Below are 21,876 nucleotides of genomic sequence, written 5' to 3'. Positions count from 1 at the left end.
CAAACTGGATCTCTGACCATCACAAACACCACAACTGAACATGTTGGAGGTTATAAACTACAGATCAACAGTGAGAGAAAGAGTTTCTTTCTCTTTGTCATTGGTGAGTTACATATTTGTTTCTCTTCTTTTTTATTTTATTCAGCATAAAGATACAATTATTAATTCAAACTCCATTTTGCTTCTGTTGTTTAATGATGATATTCATTTCAAATTTAAATTTCAAACTATTTACTATTATAAACCATCAAGTGATCGTCTTAATCTGTGAGGAACCCTGTTTCTGTTTATTCTCTGTGTGTGTGTGTGTGTGTGTGTGTGTGTGTGTGTGTGTGTGTGTGTGTGTGTGTGTGTGTGTGTGTGTGTGTGTGTGTGTGTGTGTGTGTGTGTGTGTGTTTGGTGATTCAGGACTGAAGTCAGTGATTGAGGGATAGTCAGTCTCTCTAAACTCTGGTCTTACTGAAATGAAGGATGATGATGTGATTCAGTGGAGGTTTGGAGATGAAAACACATTAATAGCTGAAATCAATAAACGGGCCGACAGAATCACTGTATATGATGATGTTCTTGATGGGAGATTCAGAGACAGACTGAAGCTGGACAATCAAACTGGATCTCTGACCATCACAAACACCACAACTGAACATACGGGAGTTTATATATTACTGATCAACAGTGAGATCAAGGGTTTCATTCTCGCTGTCATTGGTGAGTTCAAAAACGTTTACACCTGTTTTTTAATGACACAGTTTAAATGAATTCATACACAATTTTGTTTTTGTTATTTTATATTTTTTATTTTTAATGTAAATTTTAAACCATTCAATTTAGTAAACAATTATAAAGTTATTTAACAGTAATAATCTCTGACAAACCCTGTTTCTGTTTGTTCTCTGTGTGTTTGACAGATGAAGTGAAGTCAGTGTCAGTGATGGAGGGAGATTCAGTCTCTCTAAACTCTGATCTTACTGAAATAAAGGATGATGATGTGATTCAGTTGAGGTTTAAAAACACATTAATAGCTGAAATCAATAAACGGCCTGACAGAATTGTCACAAGTCAGGGGGGCCAAGCCAGACTGCGCCCACCCCTCAAACCCAGGACCACCTCGAGGAGCGTACCAGAGACCAGGCAGACAAGAAGAGTTTCTAAAAGTAACAATCTTTATTGAATAAAAGCAAGAATTAAAAGTCTTAACGCAGGCTTCGTCTCTCTTTCCAGGGAGGAGGAGGCCGTGGGGTTCACTGCGAGGGCCCGGGTTACTGGCCGCCACAGAGGAGGAAGGAGTCAAACGCCCGTCCGGCGTGCAGGTAAGTACAGTGGTAAGTAGACTCTTTTCGGCGTAATACAGGCGGGCAGCGACCCGCGCAAACCAGGGCCGGGGCCACGGGCCAGGAGGAGACTCTCTCCACAGGACAGGTGGGTAGCAGGTAAGTTTTTACCAAGCGTCAACTATTCGGTAGATGTCCGGCTCAGGGGGCGATGGAGTCCAGGAGGGGGACTCGCTGCCGGCCAGGTAGGTAGTCGGGTAGGCAGATCCTCTCTGTGTAGGGTGCTCTCCTCCGTGGCGTCACTGAGCAGCAGGTGTGAGGTCCTCCGGATGCCTCTCCGCCCTTGACGGCTCCACCCAGAGACAAGGGTCCCCTCTCTCCTCTGAACAGGCAGCACACAGGAAGGCGGCTGGACTGGGTTGCTCCACACAGACACTAGGGCTGGGATGTGTCTCTCCTCCGACCAGGCAGCACCCACGAAGGCGGTGGCAGGAGAATGGCTTGGCTGGGTTGCTCCTCACAGGCACTAAGGCTGGGAATGTGTCCCTCCTCCGACCAGGCAGCACACACGAAGGCGGTGGCAGGAGAATGGCTGGGCTGGGTGGTTCCCACGGCAACACTAAGGCTGGGGTGTGTTTCTCCTCCGAAAAGGCAGCACACACGAAGGCGGCGGCAGAAGAACGTTCCACTGTTCAATCCCTCCACTGTTGCGCTGGATCAGTACTCAGAAGCTGAAGAGTTGCAGAGGACTTCACACCGCATGGAACACAGCGTCTTCAACACTCTTTCACACTCAGCAGAAGATATCAGGGTTTCACAGATGAATCAGTTCACACTCTTTGTGGTAATTATATTTGTGGTCAATACACTTCACAATTCCTTATTCAGTGCAATACACAACATGCATTCACACGGATCCGGTGTTTCATTCCTTATCTTTCTCTCTCGAGTGATGACCTTCTCCAATCTTGACTCAATCTCCAAAGTACACTCACTTCACATCCAATTCACGTTCCAGCTTGTACTCCCACAACCACTGTTGCACCCCTTTCCAGTCAGATCCTCACAGCCGCTCCGAAAATCCCAGCAAATCCAAGCCACTGCCAAAAGAATCGATTTCTCCCGGGGAAGTACCACACCCGAATGCCTTTTCCTTTTCCTTTTAACTGCTTCTCTAGGCTGTGTTTCCCAATCACCAATCCCCACACCAAACGCCCGCACCTGGTACAGCTTAGCTAAATCAGCTCTCACTGTCATGGCAACTGACAACAAGCAAACCCGCACGGTGTGTCAGTGAAATTGTCCCGGGGGGAAACACACTCCCAGTGGAAATTGGTTCCGCTGGATTTGTCACCTTGTGACATACCCCCCACCAAACCGTTCTAGTCCCTAGAACGGGGCTCGGCCACCCAGTCTCCGTACCGTGTTGGGGGGCTGGCCTCGATTACCCCGCTGTGATCGCCTCGGCGGTGAGGCAGGATCTACTTGGCGCGGCTCTGTGCCCAGTCCCCTTGGGACCACTGCCCAACCCCAACAGCAAGGGCATCGATGGTGTTTCAACCGGGGGGTTTCTCTCTACTGGTTTCGGGTAATTGGGACACGGACGGATCAAATTCCGATTTAACACTCGCTCTGGGCCAGCTCTCCCTTCGGGACTAATGGCATATACAGGCTGGTCTGGGCGAGGTTGCCGCTGTACCACGTATGGTTGGGACTCCCAGCGGTCGCTCAGTTTACCCTTCCCTTGGCGGCGATTGTCCCTTACCAGTACTCTTTCTCCCGGTAGTAACGGTGCCTCCCGGGCTGTTCGATCATACAGCCTCTTATTCTTGACTGCTGCTTGATTTATCCGGCCTGAGACCTGTTCGTAGGCAGTGTGAAGGCGCTGGTGGTGTCCTGCCACCCACTCTGTCAAGTTACCCCCCTCCTCCGCTGGAGTGGCTCCCAACAGCAAGTCGATAGGCAGTCTCGTGTGTCTCCCAAACATCAGGTAGGTTGGAGCATACCCGGTGGTGCTATGCACGCTGTTGTTATATGCCTGGACAAGCATTGGGAGCTTGTCCACCCAGTGTCCCTGCTGCTCTCCTTCCAGGGTCCCCAGGAGACTCAGCAGTGTCTGGTTCAGCGTTCGCAACCTCCGTTCCCCTGAGGGTGGTAAGGAGTGGTGTGGGTCTTCTTACACCCATACAGCTGGCACAATTCGTGAATCACTCGGGACTTTAAGTTGGACCCCTGATCACTATGGAGTATTTCGGGACACCCGAATGGCTGAATGACATACTTCCATAAGGCACTTGCGGTGGTGGTGGCAGTCTGGTCCAAAGTCGGAATGGCCCAAGCATACTTAGTGAACAGGTCTGTGACGACAAGGATGTTCTGTATCCGATCCATCGGTCGTCCCAGTGTCAGATAGTCCATAGCTACGATGTGCAGTGGGGCCTTAGCCCGAATTGGCACCAGTGGGGCCCGCACCTCTTTTCTCACCTTGAAGAGCATTCAGCGTGGACATCCTTGCAGGTAAGTCCTCGTAGTTCCCTCCATCCCAGGCCAATAAAAGTGCCGCCGTAACAGGGACAACGTCCTCTCCTGCCCTTGATGTCCCAACTTGGAATGGTAAGCCTGTAGCAGGGAATGACATTTCCCTTCAGGGACCACCACCTGGCAGACCTCTTCGCCCAGAGTTGAGTCCTGAAGGGACCTACACATCACCCCTTCTTTCAGGATGACCCTCTCTTTCTGTCCCAGCAGTCCCCGCACCACCCGTGTCTGGGCCCGGCGTTCCCAGCCTTCGGGCCAAGCCCCTTCACCCAGCCAGGTCCGTACCAGCCTCAAATCCTCATCCTCCTCCTGCCACATCCTCCAACGCTGGGGGTCCCATCCCCAATTTGCAGGGGGTTCGACGGATGGTTGGCCCGGTGCCTCCACGATGCCCACCATCAATCCCTCCTCGCGTCCCTCGTTCAGCGCTGATGTTTGACCCACAGATCGCACATCAGGAAGTCTGGACAATACATCAGCGTTGGTGTGCTCTTTTCCTGGGCGATACTGCAGCTGATAGTCATAGTTGGCCAACTGTGCCACCCACCTCTGCTCAACCGCCCCCAGCTTGGCGGTCTGCAGATGTACCAGGGGGTTATTGTCAGTCACGACGAGCACCTTCGCTCCCCACAGATAGTCTTTAAACTTCTCGCTCAGCGCCCATTTCATCGGCAGCAACTCAAGCTTAAAGGAACTGTAATTGGCGTCATTTTTCTCAGCCGGATGCAAACTTCGGCTGGTGTATGCAATCACTCTTTCCTTGCTCTGTTGTTTCTGAGCCAGTACAGCTCCCAGACCCAGATTGCTGGCATCGGTGTATAAGATGAAGGGTTGAGTGAAATCAGCGTAGGCCAGAATTGGTGCTTGCAGTAACTCCTGCTTGAGTCGCTGAAACGCAGTCTCACAGGCTGAGTCCCACTGGACCGAGGGAGAGCCCCGGCCCCGGGACCGTCCAGTGCCCCCTAACAGCTGGTTGATAGGCTTGGCGATGTGGGAGAAGCCTTCGATGAACCGCCTGTAGTACCCGACGCAGCCCAGGAATGATCTGACCTGGCGTACGGTCTTAGGCGCGGCCCACTCCTGGACAGCCGATACCTTCTCTGGGTCCACCGAAATCCTTGCAGCGCTCACTATATGGCCCAGGAATTTAACCTCCTTCCGGAAGAGCTGGCACTGATCTGGCTGGAGCTTCAGCCCGTATTTCTCCAGAGAGCGAAAGACTTGTTCCAGGTGCCGAAGGTGGGACTCGAAATCTGGGGAGTAGACAATTACGTCATCCAGGTATACTAAAGTGGACTCCATCAGCTGGCCACCCAAGCAACGCTGCATCAACCGTTGGAAGGTGGCTGGGGCGTTGCACAGGCCGAACGGCATCCGGTCCCACTCATAGAGCCCAAAGGGGGTAGTGAACGCGGTCTTCTCCCTGTCCCGCTCATCCACCTCCACCTGCCAATACCCACTGGCCAGATCAAGAGTGGAATACCAGGCCGATTGTGTCAAGCTCGTGAGGGAGTCCTCTACTCGGGGTAACGGGAAAGCATCTCTTTTTGTCACCAGATTTAATTTCCGGTAGTCCACACAGAACCTCCATGAGCCGGTCTTTTTCCGTACTAGGACAATGGGTGCAGCCCAGGGACTACTGCTCTCACGAATGATTCCCTTGTCCAGCATTCCCCGAAGGAGGGTGCGTACCTCAGAGTACAGGGTCGGGGGTACAGGCCGGTAGCGCTCTCTACTGGGTGCAGCATCTCCAGTTGGGATCTGATGTTTGACTGCGTTGGTACGACCGTAGTCCTCGTCGTGAGTGGAAAACAAGTGCTGACATTTCAACAAGAAGCCTTGAAGCTGTTTTATCTGACCTCCTGTCAGACCTTCTCCCCACAGTGACTCTCCCTTGAGATAGGCTGGGACTCCCTCCCCGGTTCCCTTCACATGCTGATCTGCCTGTGCCAGGGCCACTTCTACTACTGTCGGACTCACCCGCTTGAACCTGATTTCCCCTGGTTCTCGAACTTGCTGTGCCTTCACCGAGGTAACTCGGGCTAAATGCTGATGGCGATATAAGTGGACAGGGAAGGAGTTCTGGTTTCTGACTTTTACACAGACCCGGCCTCTCCGTGCAGATGCCAATCCTCGAGCGACTTCTACCTTGGAACAATCTGGATGGGATTCCACCAAGACCCACTCCTCTGGGCGATAAAGTCGGGAAGGCAGCCTGGCCCAGACTACGGCCTCACTCTGAGCTGGAATTTCTAGAGCATACCGACAAGCTACTCTCCCGGTGCCCTCGCGGTTCCCCTGTGACTCCACCAGGCAGACTCGACGACAATCAGCTCTCACACGCCTCCATTCTCGGCCCTCCGACGTCGATGCTGCTCGACTGGGTCCATTCCGGAATATTTCCTCCCAACACTCCGAGACGACATTCATGCCCAGCAGTGCGCGGTGGGACCCCAGGCACGCATCCCGTACGATCACCACTCCTTTCTGAGGCACAACCATCCCATGTATCTCCAGGTCAGTTACTAGATATCCCACGTACGGGATGTCGAGGCCGTTGGCTCCCCGCAAGGTGAGCCATGGGGCTTCTGTCATGGGCCGGCCCTGGGCACCAAACAACTCCCGAGACAAACTTTCTGAGAAGAGAGTGACTTGCGACCCGGTGTCCAGGAGGCATTGTACTTTCCGGCCATTTACCTGGACCATCACCACGGGGAAACGCCCCACCAAACTCTCCTGGGAAGTCCCAGACGAACATGGGTCCGATGAGGAGGTCCCGACCACTTGACCCACAGTGGCCGGTGACACTAAAAACCCCCCTGTGAGGCACGGCGAGAGTGGCACTGGCGAAGGTAGTGTCCTGGCTCTCCGCAACCATTGCAGATGGGACGCCCTTGCTCGTCCCACTGAAATCGAGTCCCGGCTGGCCGAAATGGACGATGTGCTGGAGGTCGATTCCCCTCTGAATAGGCTCGCTCCCTCGGCAAAGACAAGGAATGGAGATGTTCTCGGCGAAGTTCTTCCATAAAGGATTTGGTCAGTGAGGACATTTGATCACGAACATCCCTCTTCAGTTCTTCACGGAAGGCCTGCTTCCAATCAGACATGACGGGGGACGGAGGTCTACTCACAGCATTCGTGGCCATGCAATGGGGAGGAACTACACTCTCGGCATGATCTTGCTCAAGTGCTAAGGCTTCCCTCCGTAGATCTTCAAAAGTAAGGTCTGGCTCTCGTCGGAACTGTATCCGTAAACTTTGGCGTACGGGACCTTCCAGCAATCCTAATAAGAACTGATCCCTCAGTAGAACTTCCTCACCTCCCAGGCCATGATCTTGTCTCTTCTTCAACCGGGAGAACTGCTCCCTCAGCTGCAGTGCAAATGCCCGGATAGTTTGTCGCGGCCCCTGCTTACAATTAAAGAACTGTGTTCGCAACACAGCAACCGGGGTGGTGTCTCCATATTGCTCCGTAAGGAAATCAAAGATGGCCCGAACCGTGGTTCTCGTTGCTTCCGGTGCCGCTTGCACTTCTCTTCTCGCTTCTCCCTCTAGTGAATTTAAAACAAACTGCACTCCTTGGGGGGTAATTAAACATGGGAGTCCTACCAGGTACTCAACCTGGGTCTTCCAGGCCGACAAACTCACTTCCGATCCTGGGCCTCCATACTTCTGGGCCCATGGGGCTCCCATAAAGATCGGCATGACCGGCTGCCGCACCACAGGTGCCTCTTCGTCCGCCATCTTGGTCTCTGGCCACTCAACTCAAGGTGGTAAACCCTGCCGACTGCGCCAAATCTGTCACAAGTCAGGGGGGCCAAGCCAGACTGCGCCCACCCCTCAAAACCAGGACCACCTCGAGGAGCGTACCAGAGACCAGGCAGACAAGAAGAATTTCTAAAAGTAACAATCTTTATTGAATAAAAGCAAGAATAAAAAGTCTTAACGCAGGCTTCGTCTCTCTTTCCAGGGAGGAGGAGGCCGAGGGGTTCACTGCGAGGGCCCGGGTTACTGGCCGCCACAGAGGAGGAAGGAGTCAAACGCCCGTCCGACGTGCAGGTAAGTACCGTGGTAAGTAGACTCTTTTCGGCGTAATACAGGCGGGCAGCGACCCGCGCAAACCAGGGCCGGGGCCACGGGCCAGGAGGAGACTCTCTCCACAGGACAGGTGGGTAGCAGGTAAGTTTTTCCCAAGCGTCAACTATTCGGTAGATGTCCGGCTCAGGGGGCGATGGAGTCCAGGAGGGGGACTCGCTGCCGGCCAGGTAGGTAGTCGGATAGGCAGATCCTCTCTGTGTAGGGTGCTCTCCTCCGTGGCGTCACTGAGCAGCAGGTGTGAGGTCCTCCGGATGCCTCTCCGCCCTTGACGGCTCCACCCAGAGACAAGGGTCCCCTCTCTCCTCTGAACAGGCAGCACACAGGAAGGCGGCTGGACTTGGTTCCTCCACACAGGCACTAGGGCTGGGATGTGTCTCTCCTCCGACCAGGCAGCACCCACGAAGGCGGTGGCAGGAGAATGGCTGGGCTGGGTTGCTCCACACAGGCACTAAGGCTGGGATGTGTCCCTCCTCCGACCAGGCAGCACACCCGAAGGCGGTGGCAGGAGAATGGCTGGGCTGGGTGGTTCCCACGGCAACACTAAGGCTGGGGTGTGTTTCTCCTCCGAACAGGCAGCACACACGAAGGCGGCGGCAGAAGAACGTTCCACTGTTCAATCCCTCCACTGTTGCGCTGGATCAGTACTCAGAAGCTGAAGAGATGCAGAGGATTTCACACCGCATGGAACACAGTGTCTTCAACACTCTTTCACACTCAGCAGAAGATATCAGGGTTTCACAGATGAATCAGTTCACACTCTTTGTGGTAATTATATTTGTGGTCAATACACTTCACAATTCCTTATTCAGTGCAATACACAACATGCATTCACACGGATCCGGTGTTTCATTACTTATCTTTCTCTCTCGAGTGATGACATTCTCCAATCTTGACTCAATCTCCAAAGTACACTCACTTCACATCCAATTCACGTTCCAGCTTGTACTCCCACAACCACTGTTGCACCCCTTTCCAGTCAGATCCTCACAGCCGCTCCAAAAATCCCAGCAAATCCAAGCCACTGCCAAAAGAATCGATTTCTCCTGGGGAAGTACCACACCCGAATGCCTCTTCCTTTTCCTTTTAACTGCTTCTCTAGGCTGTGTTTCCCAATCACCAATCCCCACACCAAACGCCCGCACCTGGTACAGCTTAGCTAAATCAGCTGTCACTGTCATGGCAACTGACAACAAGCAAACCCGCACGGTGTGTCAGTGAAATTGTCCCGGGGGGAAACACACTCCCAGCGGAAATTGGTTCCGCTGGATTTGTCACCTTGTGACAGAATCACTGTATATGATGATGTTCTTGATGGGAGATTCAGAGACAGACTGAAGCTGGACAATCAAACTGGATCTCTGACCATCACAAACATCAGAACTGAACATGATGGAGATTATCTACTACTGAAGTTTTCAGGAAGATTATCATCAAAAATATTGATGAGTTTCTGTCTATGGTGAGTAGAGATCATTTGTCTTCTCCTTCAAATATTCTTATTTACATATTGAATTGTTGAATCGTTTATAGTTAGAGATCACAGACCGTATAAAAACTCACTTGGATCGAATATAAGATTGCTGATTAGATTTGATCATATTTTTGTTTATTCAGAAATATTAGTTGATGTCAGCGCTGATATTAGTGTTTATTGACGGATCAGATCTCAGTTTGATGTGTTTATTCCTCAGACTCTGTCCACTGTTGTGGTCCTACTGAAGCTGTGATCCGATTGGTCCTCTCTGCTCTGGTGGGTGTGGCTACTGTCATCATTCTGGTTTATGACATCAGATCCAGAAGAGCTGAAGGAGATCAAGCACATATTCACACATCAGGTGATAAGATAAGATAAGATAAGATAAGAATCTTTATTGTCATTGCACATCGGATATACAATGAAATTACAGTGCATCTGCGGCCAGTGCATAATAAATATAATAAATATATAAACATTAAAAGAAAATAAAAACATTTACACATCATAGCGCACACATTCTTTATGAGTTCAGTGACCTAATGGCGCTAGGAAAAAAAAATGTTTTTGAGTGTGTTTGTCCTACTCTTCAGGGACCTGTACCTTCTGCCAGAGGGCAGGAGGTTGAACAGGTGCTGTCCTGGGTGTGAGAGGTCAGCAATGATTGCCCTAGCTCTTCTGAGACACCGCGTGCTGGCGATTTCTTCTAGCGAGGGTAGCGGGCTGCCAGTGATGTGTTGTGCCGACTTTCTGACCCTCTGCAGGCTCTTTCTGTCAACCACTTTGCAGTTAGCATACCAAGCCGTGATGCCATATGACAGGAAACTCTCAATGGTGCTGCAGTAAAAGGCCACCAACAGTTTCTCCTCCAGATGGTTCCTTCTGAGTATCATTAGGAAGTGGAGTCGCTGTCTAGCTTTTTTTACCAGATGAGTTAGCAGTCCAGGAAAGGTCGTTGGTTATATATGTGCCGAGGAATTTATAGGAGGACACCCGCTGAACACAGTCCCTGTTGATGCTCATTGGGGCTGGTTCCCCCTTGTGTTTCCTGAAGTCTATGACCATCTCCTTAGTTTTGCTGATGTTTAACAGCAGGTTGTGTTCAGGGCACCAACCTGCCAACCTGTTAACCTCATCCCTGTATGTAGTCTCATCCCCTCCGTTAATGAAGCCAATGACAGTAGTGTCATCCGCAAATTTAATGATGGTGTTGGAGGGGTGGATGGGTGTTTGGGTGACCAGATTTCTCAGAGTGGAATACGGGACAGACACAGAACCCACAGCATCAACAGCATCATTCACTGTTGCTGTTTTGTATTTTTCACTGGAACCAATTTTTGCCAGCGTGCGCTTGTCTTTTAAGATTTTATCATAAAATGCGGAGCAGTCCAGTCCGAAATTAATTTGTACGAAAAGCATTGCCTTCATTGTTGTTACACTCAGTCGAGATTTTTCATCCGTCCATGATGCATTCATTAACGAGAACACACGCTCCACAGGTGCAGATGTACCAGGCAGGCATAAAACAAACTCCACAGCCAAAGATAAGACTCCAAAGTTGAGTGACTTGCTCCCCATCTCACTAAACACGTCTGTCCATCTATCAGACACAGCCACCTTGTTTTTGTTCCACTCAGTGATGTGACAAGTGACAATGTTTTTAGCACAGGCCCACTCATCAAAGAGCATGGTTTCGTCAACTGATGTGAGAGCAGGTATTCTTGAGTAGAACTTGCTGAGGCTGCTCTGAATGTCTCTCCATTCTGGAACACTTCTCAGTAGGACCCACTCTAGTTCTCTTGTATTCTCCAGTGAGCAGCTCCAATTGACAAGGTAATCCACTGATGCTGAGTAAAAGCTTCTCACTGCACAATAAAAATCATCAGCTTTTATGTCACCAGCTTCAACAAGGGTGTCTAACTGTGTTTTGATGTCAGAGGGAATGAATGATTCCACCAGCCTGGCCTGCAAGACATTTCTCAGATCATAAATGTGCAAAGCCACTTCTGTGGCAGATATATTTTCTTGCTCTACTGTCGCCAGTGCACGATGGAAAGCTGCAGTTTGCTTAAGTGCAAATCCAAGCCAAAGTTTTGTGCAAGGGCTGCTGAATGTGTCTTTTAGAAACTTTGGGCACTTTTCTTGAGAAAGAAAGTATGCACGTAGACGATCAAAAAGGTGCAGAATTCGTTCAAGAGCTGGACCAAGAGAGAGGAAACGTGTGCTACCATGCTGCAGTAATTTTTGATAGTCCAGCTGTACAGTCACAAAACTCCTTGAGCTCCCTTACGCGCACTTTATAGATATGAAAGTATTTGTATACCTTCACAGCAAAACACTCCAAATCAATTGGTAAGCAATCCACTGCTGTTTGCAGGGTATTGTGGATGATGTGTGCATTACAGCCAATGCCCAGAATATCCCTTCCTAGCTGCATTTGCAGCTTTCTCCAGATATTGCCTTTACCAGCTCTTTTAACACCACCAAAGTTTGTGTTAGTGTTATCAGCACAAAGTGCAACTATTTTCTGATCAAGGCCATGTTTTTCAATGACAAGGGAAATGTAGGCAGTTTGCAAATCAGATGTCTCACCTGGCAGAGATGAAAATTATGTAGGTCAATTATCTTGACCTTTACACCCTCTAGTGGCTTGAAGTATCGCACAAGCACAGGAAACAATTTAATGTCTTTGTGGTTGGATGCATCCACAGTTAATGTGACACAGGAGCACTTGTCCAAATCATGCTGAACTTCTTCCTCTGACAAAGGACCAAGAACATTGCATATTATAGCCTCAGATTTAGTGCGAGCAGAAGAAAATTTCGGATCATACAATTTCTTGATCAATTTTGCAGTGCAGTCAGCTGACCGAAAACTATGGCCATGAATAACAGAATGGTATGCAAAAAGTCCTTCACTTGCATGCACTTAATCAGATTCGCAACTTTGCTTCACAAAAAATTCGCTGACACTTGGAGTAGCACACTTACTTTTAGCAGCGTCCATGTGCTTTTTTGTGTGCATATGCTGCGTAATGTCGGCTCGGCCTCCGTGAGCAATGGAAAAGCGAGCCCCGCAAATGTCGCATCTTAATTTACTTGCCTCTGATAGTGACTCTCTTTTGAGAAATTTAAACTCTTTTTGAAGATCCTCATTAAATGTACATGTACGCTTCTTTGACATCTTTGCACCTGAGTCAAGCTTATCCGTGTGCTCTCGTCTGGTATACACTTAACTGTGACGTCGGATTCCGCCTTCACTAACTGCAAGTTGATTGAGTGAATTGTGATTGGATGGAATTGTCCTTCCCTTTCAGTCGATAACGTCGGACGTAGTCGACGCGACTGAAATGGGATCACGCTAGGGAGCCTGTCTTCTTCGAGTACTATTGAACGAGCCAATGTAATTGGCGTGCGTGATTCGCATCACACACTCCGCCCCCACGGCGCGGGTATAAATACGGAAGTGGATGCACGCACTAGTTGCCTTTCGCTTCGGAGCCGATCGTTTGATGTCTCTGAGAGTGCTGTTGTCTACAACGAGCGAGTGTGTCGGTGTTCTTCAGGAAGACTCTCCCAGTGCTGGTGTTCTACAGCGCGAGTGCAGCGGTGATCGCGAGCTTTGAGCTCTCAACTGCTGTTTTAACAGCAACAAATTTCTAAATGTTTGTGTGTGTTGATGGCTGGTTAGAGGGCGGAAAAGTGAGTGCTTCACTGTTTCAGTTCTCTGTTCAGTGTTGCCGCGGTCATTCCCCTGTGTGCTCCGGCACTGGTGACGGTCCTATTTTCTGAAAGAGCAACACGGGTGCGTTTGCGTCTTTTTCAAGATGTCATTCCGCCCGTGCGTTTCTGGGTGCGGTCGTTCCCTGTCTCTCTCTGATGGTCACAACTGTTGTGTCACGTGTTTGGCTTACAGCACGCTGAGACAGCTTTTGTGGACAGCTCATGTTTTCACTGTGGGAACATGACTGTCGCAGTGTTGAGGGCGAGACTCGCCTTCGTTCGCGGAGAGCGAGTCCCCATTACCATGCCCCACCCTCGGGTGCTGTGTGGGATGGGTGACCGGAGGATAGTGTTGGATGTCCCGCCCGGTAACCATTCCCTGTGGGCTCCTCACTCCTCCCTTCCACTGCAACCACTGGAGCCTCCTGTGTTGTCTGCTGGTCCATCTGTAATGGGTGGGCCAGCGGTTTCACTCGGGGCTCCCCTGGAGGACAGGACGCCGATTGCAGCATCGGAGGGTGAGCTGACTTCTAGAGATGATGACTCGGCTGCATTGTCTCCCTCCGGGAGTTCAATGTTGCCCGAGCCGGATCCAGAATTATCAGCTATGCTGAAACGGGCCGCCGAGGCTGCCGGGCTCGAGTGGAACCTCCACCGTGTCCCGTTCAGTCTCGGTTGGAATCTGGAGTTTGGTATCTTGGGGCGGGCCGCGCTGGTTCTCAGCTCGCCGCCCCAGTGCCTTTCTTTCCCGAAATGCATGGAGAGCTTGTCAGGTGGTGAACAGCATCTTTCTCTGCCAGAAACTGCCTGACTAGCTTTTCCCCCTCATTACCCTTGATGGAGGAACGGTGAAGGGTTGCGAGGTGTCCCTCCATTGGAGCGGTCTGTCGACACAGGTGCACCTGTGTCCGGCGGCCGCTGCCTTTTGGGGGGATCCTCGTCTCCCCCCGAAGGCCTGTGAGTTTCGTCTGCTCCGACGGGCAGAGCTTACAAAGCCTATGGGCAAGCCCCTTCCTCTTGCGTGCCATGGCGTTGCTGCAGGCTAGGGCACCCATGGCATGCACGAGGGTAATCCAGACCGTGCGCTCATAGGTGAGCACCGCACTGCATCCGACCTCACCCTCCGGGGTACGGGTGTCGTAGCGTGCGTGATCGGTCTGGCGATGTCCACCTTGGTGGTCCAGTAGCGCCTTCGTTGGCTCAGCCTGGTTGGTATGGCGGATGCGGACAAGGTTCGGTTCCTGGTCTCCCCAATTTCCCAGGTTGGGCTGGTCGGCGACGCGGTGGAGAACTGCATCAAACAGTTCTCTGCCGCTCAAGCGCAGACGGAGGTCATCCGGCACATCCTGCCCCGGTGGCCAGCTGCTGCTTCCAACCGCCGCCGGTGGCAGCTCCTCCGCCTGCTCGTCGCCGTGGGCGTTCTCCGGCCGCCGCTCCTGCTGGCCCTCCGCAGCAGCCTCCACCCAGGCCTCAGCATGGAGCCGGCCGCAGTTGAGACGCCCAGCCCGCTCCAGGCGCTGCCAAGCCAGGTGGCAAGCGACAGCGAAAGCATTCCGGAGCGGGCCGCCCAGGAATGGATGAGATGCTCTTGGAGTGGCACGATCACTCCCTCCCCCCGGGTGAGGGCCGGGTGGAGCCTTTGTTTGTGTGTGTGTCTGTTCCGCCGCTGGCTCCCTGAAAAAAAAAAAAAAAAAAGCGGAGCAAGCGGTACCCACACTTCAAGGAGAGAGCAATTTCATCTGTTCCTGGGTCCCAAGAGGGCCAGTCTGGCGGGTGTGACCCTGTATAGCCTTACACCCCTCAGCTCCCCCTTGGTCGCCAGCAGGCAGCTTGGTGCGTTCGAGGACCCGGTCATCCGCCTTCTCACGCGCCCCCTGCCGCTTGTGGAGACAGGTAAGTGTTGCACAGCACACTAACACCACTCTCTCTACTTTGCTGCCCCACCTCAGGCTCGGCTACCCCGCTCAAGTCAGTGATAGTCATCACATTAGGTGTTGAGCAGACGTGCTCCTGAAAATTCAGTGATATTCGTCACACCGAGTGTTGAGCAGTGCTCCTGACTTGTGCGTGCTTATCTTATCCTGCTGGCGAAGGATTTGATATAGCCGCTCCTCCAGCCGGTACGAAGGCCAGTTGTAAACTCGTTCTTCGTGCTACTAGGGGGTGGGTCGTGACCATCTTGGCCCAAGATTGGTCTGCAGCTTTGACCTGAAAGACAGGTGCTTCAGATCTCTACCTCCCGCACCGCAGGCCATCCTGTGTGTTGCGTCTAAGGGTGGAGTATCAGTACAGTGTCCTTCCCCTCGAGTGCTCCAGAGCCCGTTGGGTCTTCAGGTCAACTGGAAGAGAGTAATCTCGCCCACGGGCTGAGTATCTCTTTTCTAGTTTTGGAGAGGTACTCGGTCCAACATGTCTCTCCAATGAGAATGTGTTCAGCTGGTGTTGAAGTGAGAAAGGGTCCCACTGAAAGAACTTTCAGAGGTTCCTGGGGTATATGGTAGTCGCAGCCTTTGGCTCCCTCCATATGTGACCGCTTCAGCGCTAGCTTCACGATCGAGTCCCGAGGTGACCGTGGCAGAGCAGCTCACCCTGTGTGACTATAGTTCATCCCGGTCTGCTGCCAAACCCTCTTCAACAGAGGGGCCATGTACAAAGGGCGTGTTTTAACGGGGGCCTGGGCGACCCCCGACTACACGGGCATTCGTGCCTCGAGTTGTTAGACATTGCGACCGTTGCGCAAGCTCCCCCTGCATGTCACAAACTCACCCGTCACCTCCTCCTTGGAGTCAGACGCTTCTGAGGGCGCCTTGTTCCACTCCTCCCGCTTACTCAATCGTGCCGCCATCGAGCCTCACGACAGTTATAGCCAGGGCAAGTGGAGACTCCATCCCCTGGGTCCGGCTGGGTCATGACCATTCCGGGGCCGCTCAGTTGCCCCCCCGGTTTTATTTTTCCGCCAGTGTTTGGGTAAACCGAGCGGACTACCCTTGGACAAACACTGGGACTCAGCGAGCCTTAACCCCAGTGAGCCTTCTAAGAAGTGACGGCGACTCAGGGTCGCCTTGCGCTGCTCAAGTCAGTGAGATCATCACACTTCATGTTGAGCAGAGTTGCTCCTGAAACTCAGTGAAGTTCATCGCACTCAGGTGTTGAGCAGCAATGCTCCTGTAGCTCAGTGAGTCCATCACAGGTAGCGCAGTGAATTCATCACACGCAGTGCTGAGCAGAAATGCTCCTGGTGCTCAGTGAAGTTCCTCGCACTCAAGTGTTGAGCAGTAATGCTCCTGAAGCTCAGTGAGTTTATCACACTCAGGTGTTGAGCAGTAATGCTCCTGAAGCTCAGTGAACTTGTCACACTCAAGTGCTGAGCAGAAATGCTCCTGTCGTTCAGTGAAATTCTTCGCACTCAAGTGTTGAGCAGAAATGCTCCTGAAGCTCAGTGAGGGAATGCTCCTGAAGTTCAGTGAACTTGTCACACTCAAGTGCTGAGCAGAAATGCTCCTGTCGCTCAGTGAGGTTCTTCGTACTCAAGTGTTGAGCAGAAATGCTCCTGAAGCTCGGTGAGTTTATCACACTCAGGTGTTGAGCAGGAATGCTCCTGAAGCTCAGTGAACTTGTCACACCCAAGTGCTGAGCAGAAAATGCTCCTGAAGCCCAGTGATCTTCACATGTTGTGTTGAGCAATGCTCCTGTCTTTTGCGCCCGTCACTTGCACCTACGTGCCAAGTCAGGAGAGGAACAGGTCTTCATAGTTGCCCCTTATTGGCCCAACTAGACCTGGCTCCCATCAACAGCCTTCCTGACTTCCCCGGAAAACTCTTCAGGGGCGGGGCACGATGGCACACGCGTTCTTCCCCCGGGGATTCCGGGCGGTCTTACATCTGAACGCGGAGGTTCAGGTGGCTATCACAAGAATGTGTGATAGTTACCATCACTTCGGCGAGCACCCCCTAGAATGGGGTAGCGTGCTTACGCCTTTAGAAGTGGAACCTAGTCGTTGAGTGCGTCTTCTCTCCAGAGGAGATCCTGAAAGCTTTCGATCACTTCAGTGCTCTCTTTCCTGCAAAATGGGTTGCAGTAGGCTGTTTTCCTAAATCACCCTCAAAATGATGTTGCCTCGGTGTTTAATCGACGCTCATCGGGTTGCAGAAGTATGCAGAAGCACGTTCTGATCGTCAGGTTCCTGTCTTGTAAATCCTTGTGTCCCTCTTTATCCTCTTGGGCCTTGTCCCTGGTGCGACTGCACTGCAGAGACCGCCCCTGAGCCACTGCAGGTAGTGAGTTAAAAATTCTGTTATATCAGTTCTCCTGCTCGCGTGGTCTCTACTAGAGGGTAGGGACTTGCTCGCTTTCGGTCAACGTATTGTGCCTGGAGTCTGGGCCGGCTAACTCTCACAAGCTGAGACCCCGGCTCGGATTGTGCCCAAGGTTCCTACCTCTCCCGTAATAGGAGCAGGTGGTGAGCCTGCAAGCGCTGCCTTGGAGGAGGCAGATCCAGCCCTGGCTTCTCTGTCCGTTCGCTTGGACGTGTACAGAATGCAAGTCATAGACCTCAGACCAGCTCTTCAAATATCTGTTGGAATTCAGCAGAGAGGGAAGGCTGTTTCCATGCAAAGTTGCACTTAGTGCTTGCCTTCATTTCGGCAAAGATCCGAGATGCAACATGTCCACTTAGGTGTTGAGCTCCTCTATGATGAGTGTAAAGTGCTCCGCCTGGGCGTTGACGATATACTTTGCTAAACAGATTCTAGAGTTGGGGGCTGGACGACACCTGGTTGAACCGCTGCTTCCCGTGGGCTCCCTTCTCATGAAGCCAGTTTCACCGTGAGCCCGGTTCAAGTGTCGGCTTGCTGCGCCATTCCCCTCCTATGGACTGGATACGTGCGCCTTTCTACTCCAGTTGAGTTCCCTTAAAATTGAACCCTGTTGAGTTCCTCCAAACCCCTCCGGCGTCGGACGTGCGGAACGTCTGGTGTTAGGCCTACCACTCGTAAGCAGTGTGGAACCTGTGTTAGGCTGGGTCCATATGTTGCGGTCCCTTCGGTGACCCCATATGTGTATTCTTCCACGATACGGCTCCCTGCGGTGAGCCCGTGTCTTCCCTCGGCAGAGTCTCTCTGCCGTCACTGTCCGGTGTGTCTCCCCCCGTCTTAGGCTGGAGCCACCCCAGTGACATTCCATATGTTAGACTGCCCGGTTTCCGCCCAGTTCATATGTGTATTCTCCACGTTACCTCCCTCGGGTTGGATGTGGCTTCCGCAGCGTCCCTTCCTTCCAACGTACGGGGAACGCTTTCCCAGTGGTCCTGTAGGAACAGCAGTGACTTCCCTGGCCTAAGCCCTGTCCTTCCCCGCCTTAAGTTTGCGGGGGCATCAGGAGGCTTTGGTTTAGGCACTGGAAGGTGGCAGCGTTAGTGGCGTGTTCAATGGTTGATCCCATTTCAGTCGCGTCGACTACGTCCGACGTTATCGACTGAAAGGGAACGTCCTGGTTGCGTATGCAACCCACCGTTCCCTGAAGGAGGGAACGGAGGACGTAGTCCCCTTGCCACTACCGCTGGACCACCGCTGACCCCGGGTTACTCTCGGCTCCTCAGCGAAAAGCAACTAGTGCGTGCATCCACTTCCGTATTTATACCCGCGCCGCGGGGGCGGAGTGTGTGATGCGAATCACGCACGCCAATTACATTGGCTCGTTCAATAGTACTCGAAGAAGACAGGCTCCCTAGCGTGATCCCATTTCAGTCGCGTCGACTACGTCCTCCGTTCCCTCCTTCAGGGAACGGTGGGTTGCATACGCAACCAGGACGTTCTGCCTTCTCTTATTGGATGGAAAAATGTTTTCTCTATGAGGAAAATATATGAGGTGATTTGCTAGTTTTATTATTAGGCTATTTCGAAGAGTACTCGCGCTATCACTCAGGAAAAAATAAAATAAAATAAAAAAAATAAAATATATATTAACGATGAAATACGGGACAAAACATGATTTTTTCATAATAAGTCGGGACACTAAAATTAGAGTTGAAATACGGGACTGTCCCGGGAAAAACGGGACGTCTGGTCACCCTAATCGGTGTACAGTCATGCTTGTACAGAGAGTACAGGAGAGGGCTCAGCACACAGCCTTGAGGGGAGCCTGTGCTGAGGAGCAGGGTAGAGGAGCATGTGGAGCCTACCTTGACCGTTTGAGGGCGGTCAGTCAGGAAGTTCTTGATCCAGGCACAGATGGAAGGGGGGAGAGCGATGTCAACTTGGTCAACCAGGATATCAGGAATAATGGTGTTAAATGCCGAGCTGTAATCGATGAACAGCATCCTGACATAGTTCCCTGGCTGCTCCAGGTGGCTAAGTGCTATATGAAGAGCTGTAGCGGTGGTGTCTTCCATTGATCTATTTGCTCTGTAGGTGAACTGATGTAGGTCCAGGTTTTAGGGGAGCCAGGCCTTGATATGGTGCAGGATAAGCCTCTCAAAACATTTCATAACCACTGATGTTGGGGCAATAGGTCTGTAGTCGTTAGGGCACTTTGGGGCGGGAGACTTTGGGACAGGCATGATGGTAGCTGACTTCAGGCACTGGGGGATGGTAGCCTGTGACAGTGAGAGGTTGAACAACCTAGTCAAAACTCCCACTAGCTGGTCAGCACAGGCACAAAGTACTTTTCCGAGTACACCATCCGGACCGGCTGCTTTCCTGGTGTTCACAGTCTTCAGCACCCTCCTCACCTGATGTTCCTGAAGTATGAGTGTGCTGTGACTGGAGGTCTGTGGTGGCCGTGCTGCTATGTGTGGAGCCTCAGTCTCAAAGCGGGAAAAGAAAATGTTCAATTCCTCAGCCAGTGATGCATCATCGATGCTGGTGGTAACGGGTGTAGGGCCTTTGTAGTTGGTGATGCTCTGTAGCCCCTGTCACACCAGCCGCGAGTTGATCTTCCACTTTCCTCTTATAAGCAGCCTTAGCAGCTTTGATGCCTCTCCTCAGCTCTGCCCTTGCCACGTTGTACTGTACTTTGTCACCTGACTTGAAGGCAAAGTTACGGGTTTCTCAGAAGCGTCCGGACGTCTGAGGTCATCCACGTTTTTTGATTAGTATATATTCGGATGCGCTTCTTCACTGTGACACTGTCAGTGCAGTTTTTTATGTAGAACAGAACAATCTCTGTGTGCTCCTGCAGATCAGGATGATCAAATATGCACCACTCAGTGCGCTCAAAGCAATCTTGAAGCTGAGAGAGTGCTCCTTCAGGCCAGATTTGAATGTTCTTTGTGGCAGGTTTGGATTTCCTCCTGAGAGGAGTATACGCAGGGACCAGGAGCAGTGAGAGATGGTCCGACAGGCCCAGGTGTGGGAAGGGTACTGCCCTGTAGGCTTGCTTCAGGTTGGAATAGACATGGTCTAATGTGTTCTTCCCTCTGGTTGAGCACTGTACATACTGTACAAAGTTAGGGAGCACAGACTTAAGGCAAGCTTGGTTGAAGTCCCCTGCCACAATCAACGCACCCTCTGGATGGGCCTGCATTTGTTTGTTTATGGTGACATACAGCTGAGAGAGTGATGTGCTAACATTAGCATCTGGTGGAATATACACAGCTGTAATGATCACCGTTGTGAGCTCTCTGGGCATGTAAAAGGGTCTACACTGCACAGTCAATACTTCTAAATCCGGGGAGCACTGTGAGTGTATGACCCTGCTGCGGGTACACGAATTCAGATGAACATAAATACAGAGCCCCCCTCCTTTGCTCTAACCGAAATTTGTATTCCTGTCAAATCATGGAACGGCCGGTTAGCTGAACGGCCGAGTCCGGGATGAGCGGATGTAGCCAGGTTTCCGTGATAGTCATCACACTGCAGTTGCATTGTTTGCTGTCAGTAACTCCAGTTCGTCGAATTTGTGGACGATAGACCTGGCGTTTGTTAGGAAGATGCTTGGTAGCGGGGGTTTGTAGGGCTGTTTCCTGTAGGGCTTTAGGGCTAGCACTTTCCGTGCTAGTAGGCCGCCCCTGCAGCCTCGCTTCTGCCTCCGCTCTCTGCGCCGCCTCTGGCGTCTCGTAGGCCCGACAATAATCCAGGGTGAGCCCGGTGATCTCACTATTCCCAGCGGAATGTTATGGAGCTGCTGGTACTCCGTTGTTATGTTCACCCAACATGAGAATCTCACCTTTCTCAGCATAGCAAGGGTGTAGGTGTGTTTTATCACACTCATACTCACTAGTCCACTCAAAAACATCCATGCCATTACGAAAAAAATACACCAAGACCGAGAGCTTAAAGCCGCTGCGTCCGCACGCGCCCTTTACTGCTCTCCTTGTGCGTTTCTATATGTGTGAACACAATTCAGCAGCAAGCCAAACTCCCTTCAAATAAAGACTGGAGTCAGGGTGTAGTTTTTCAAAACTCCTGATGTTTACTCCAATATGCTTCAAAGGAGAGTGAAACTATCAAAAACAATACACAAATAAAGTGCTTTTAGTAAACAGAATACAAAATATATACACAATATAAAGGCTAACAGAGCATAGTTACCAGTTGAGCAATTGGTGAATAAAACAACACTTAATTATTACCAATATAGCATAGGAAATAAATAAAATATCCTCAGTTTACACATTTTATAATGATTACTTACTGACAATGCTTTCGAAGGCATAAACATTAAAGAAAAACTGGAGCAGCAGTCACATGGAGCTTAATGCTTGAGAGAGCTAAGCAAACTGAAACTAAAATGGCTGCTCCCTTGCTTAGTCAGGTAATTTTTCAAAATTAGAGTCC

At 51.3% G+C, this 21,876-nt stretch overlaps 1 protein-coding gene across 1 annotated transcript; it reads left to right on the top strand.

The window, feature by feature from the left end:
* The first annotated feature begins 421 nt into the window (after nt 1–421).
* LOC143736289 (uncharacterized) lies at nt 422–2,568 on the top strand. Its single transcript, XM_077227032.1, has 5 exons — nt 422–708; nt 909–1,058; nt 1,222–1,310; nt 1,352–1,430; nt 2,450–2,568. The coding sequence occupies exons 1-5, from the start codon at nt 465–467 to the stop codon at nt 2,566–2,568; spliced, it is 681 nt and encodes a 226-aa protein (XP_077083147.1). The 5' UTR covers nt 422–464.
* Nucleotides 2,569–21,876: the final 19,308 nt, after the last annotated feature.

The sequence above is a fragment of the Siphateles boraxobius genome, unplaced genomic scaffold (genome assembly GCF_051911475.1).
Source record: "Siphateles boraxobius isolate OS27281-9 unplaced genomic scaffold, OSU_SipBor_1 13, whole genome shotgun sequence".
Classification (NCBI taxonomy): Eukaryota; Metazoa; Chordata; class Actinopteri; order Cypriniformes; family Leuciscidae; genus Siphateles; species Siphateles boraxobius.
Note: the sequence above shows the minus strand (reverse complement) of the source record. Positions and strands in the feature narration are given on the sequence as shown.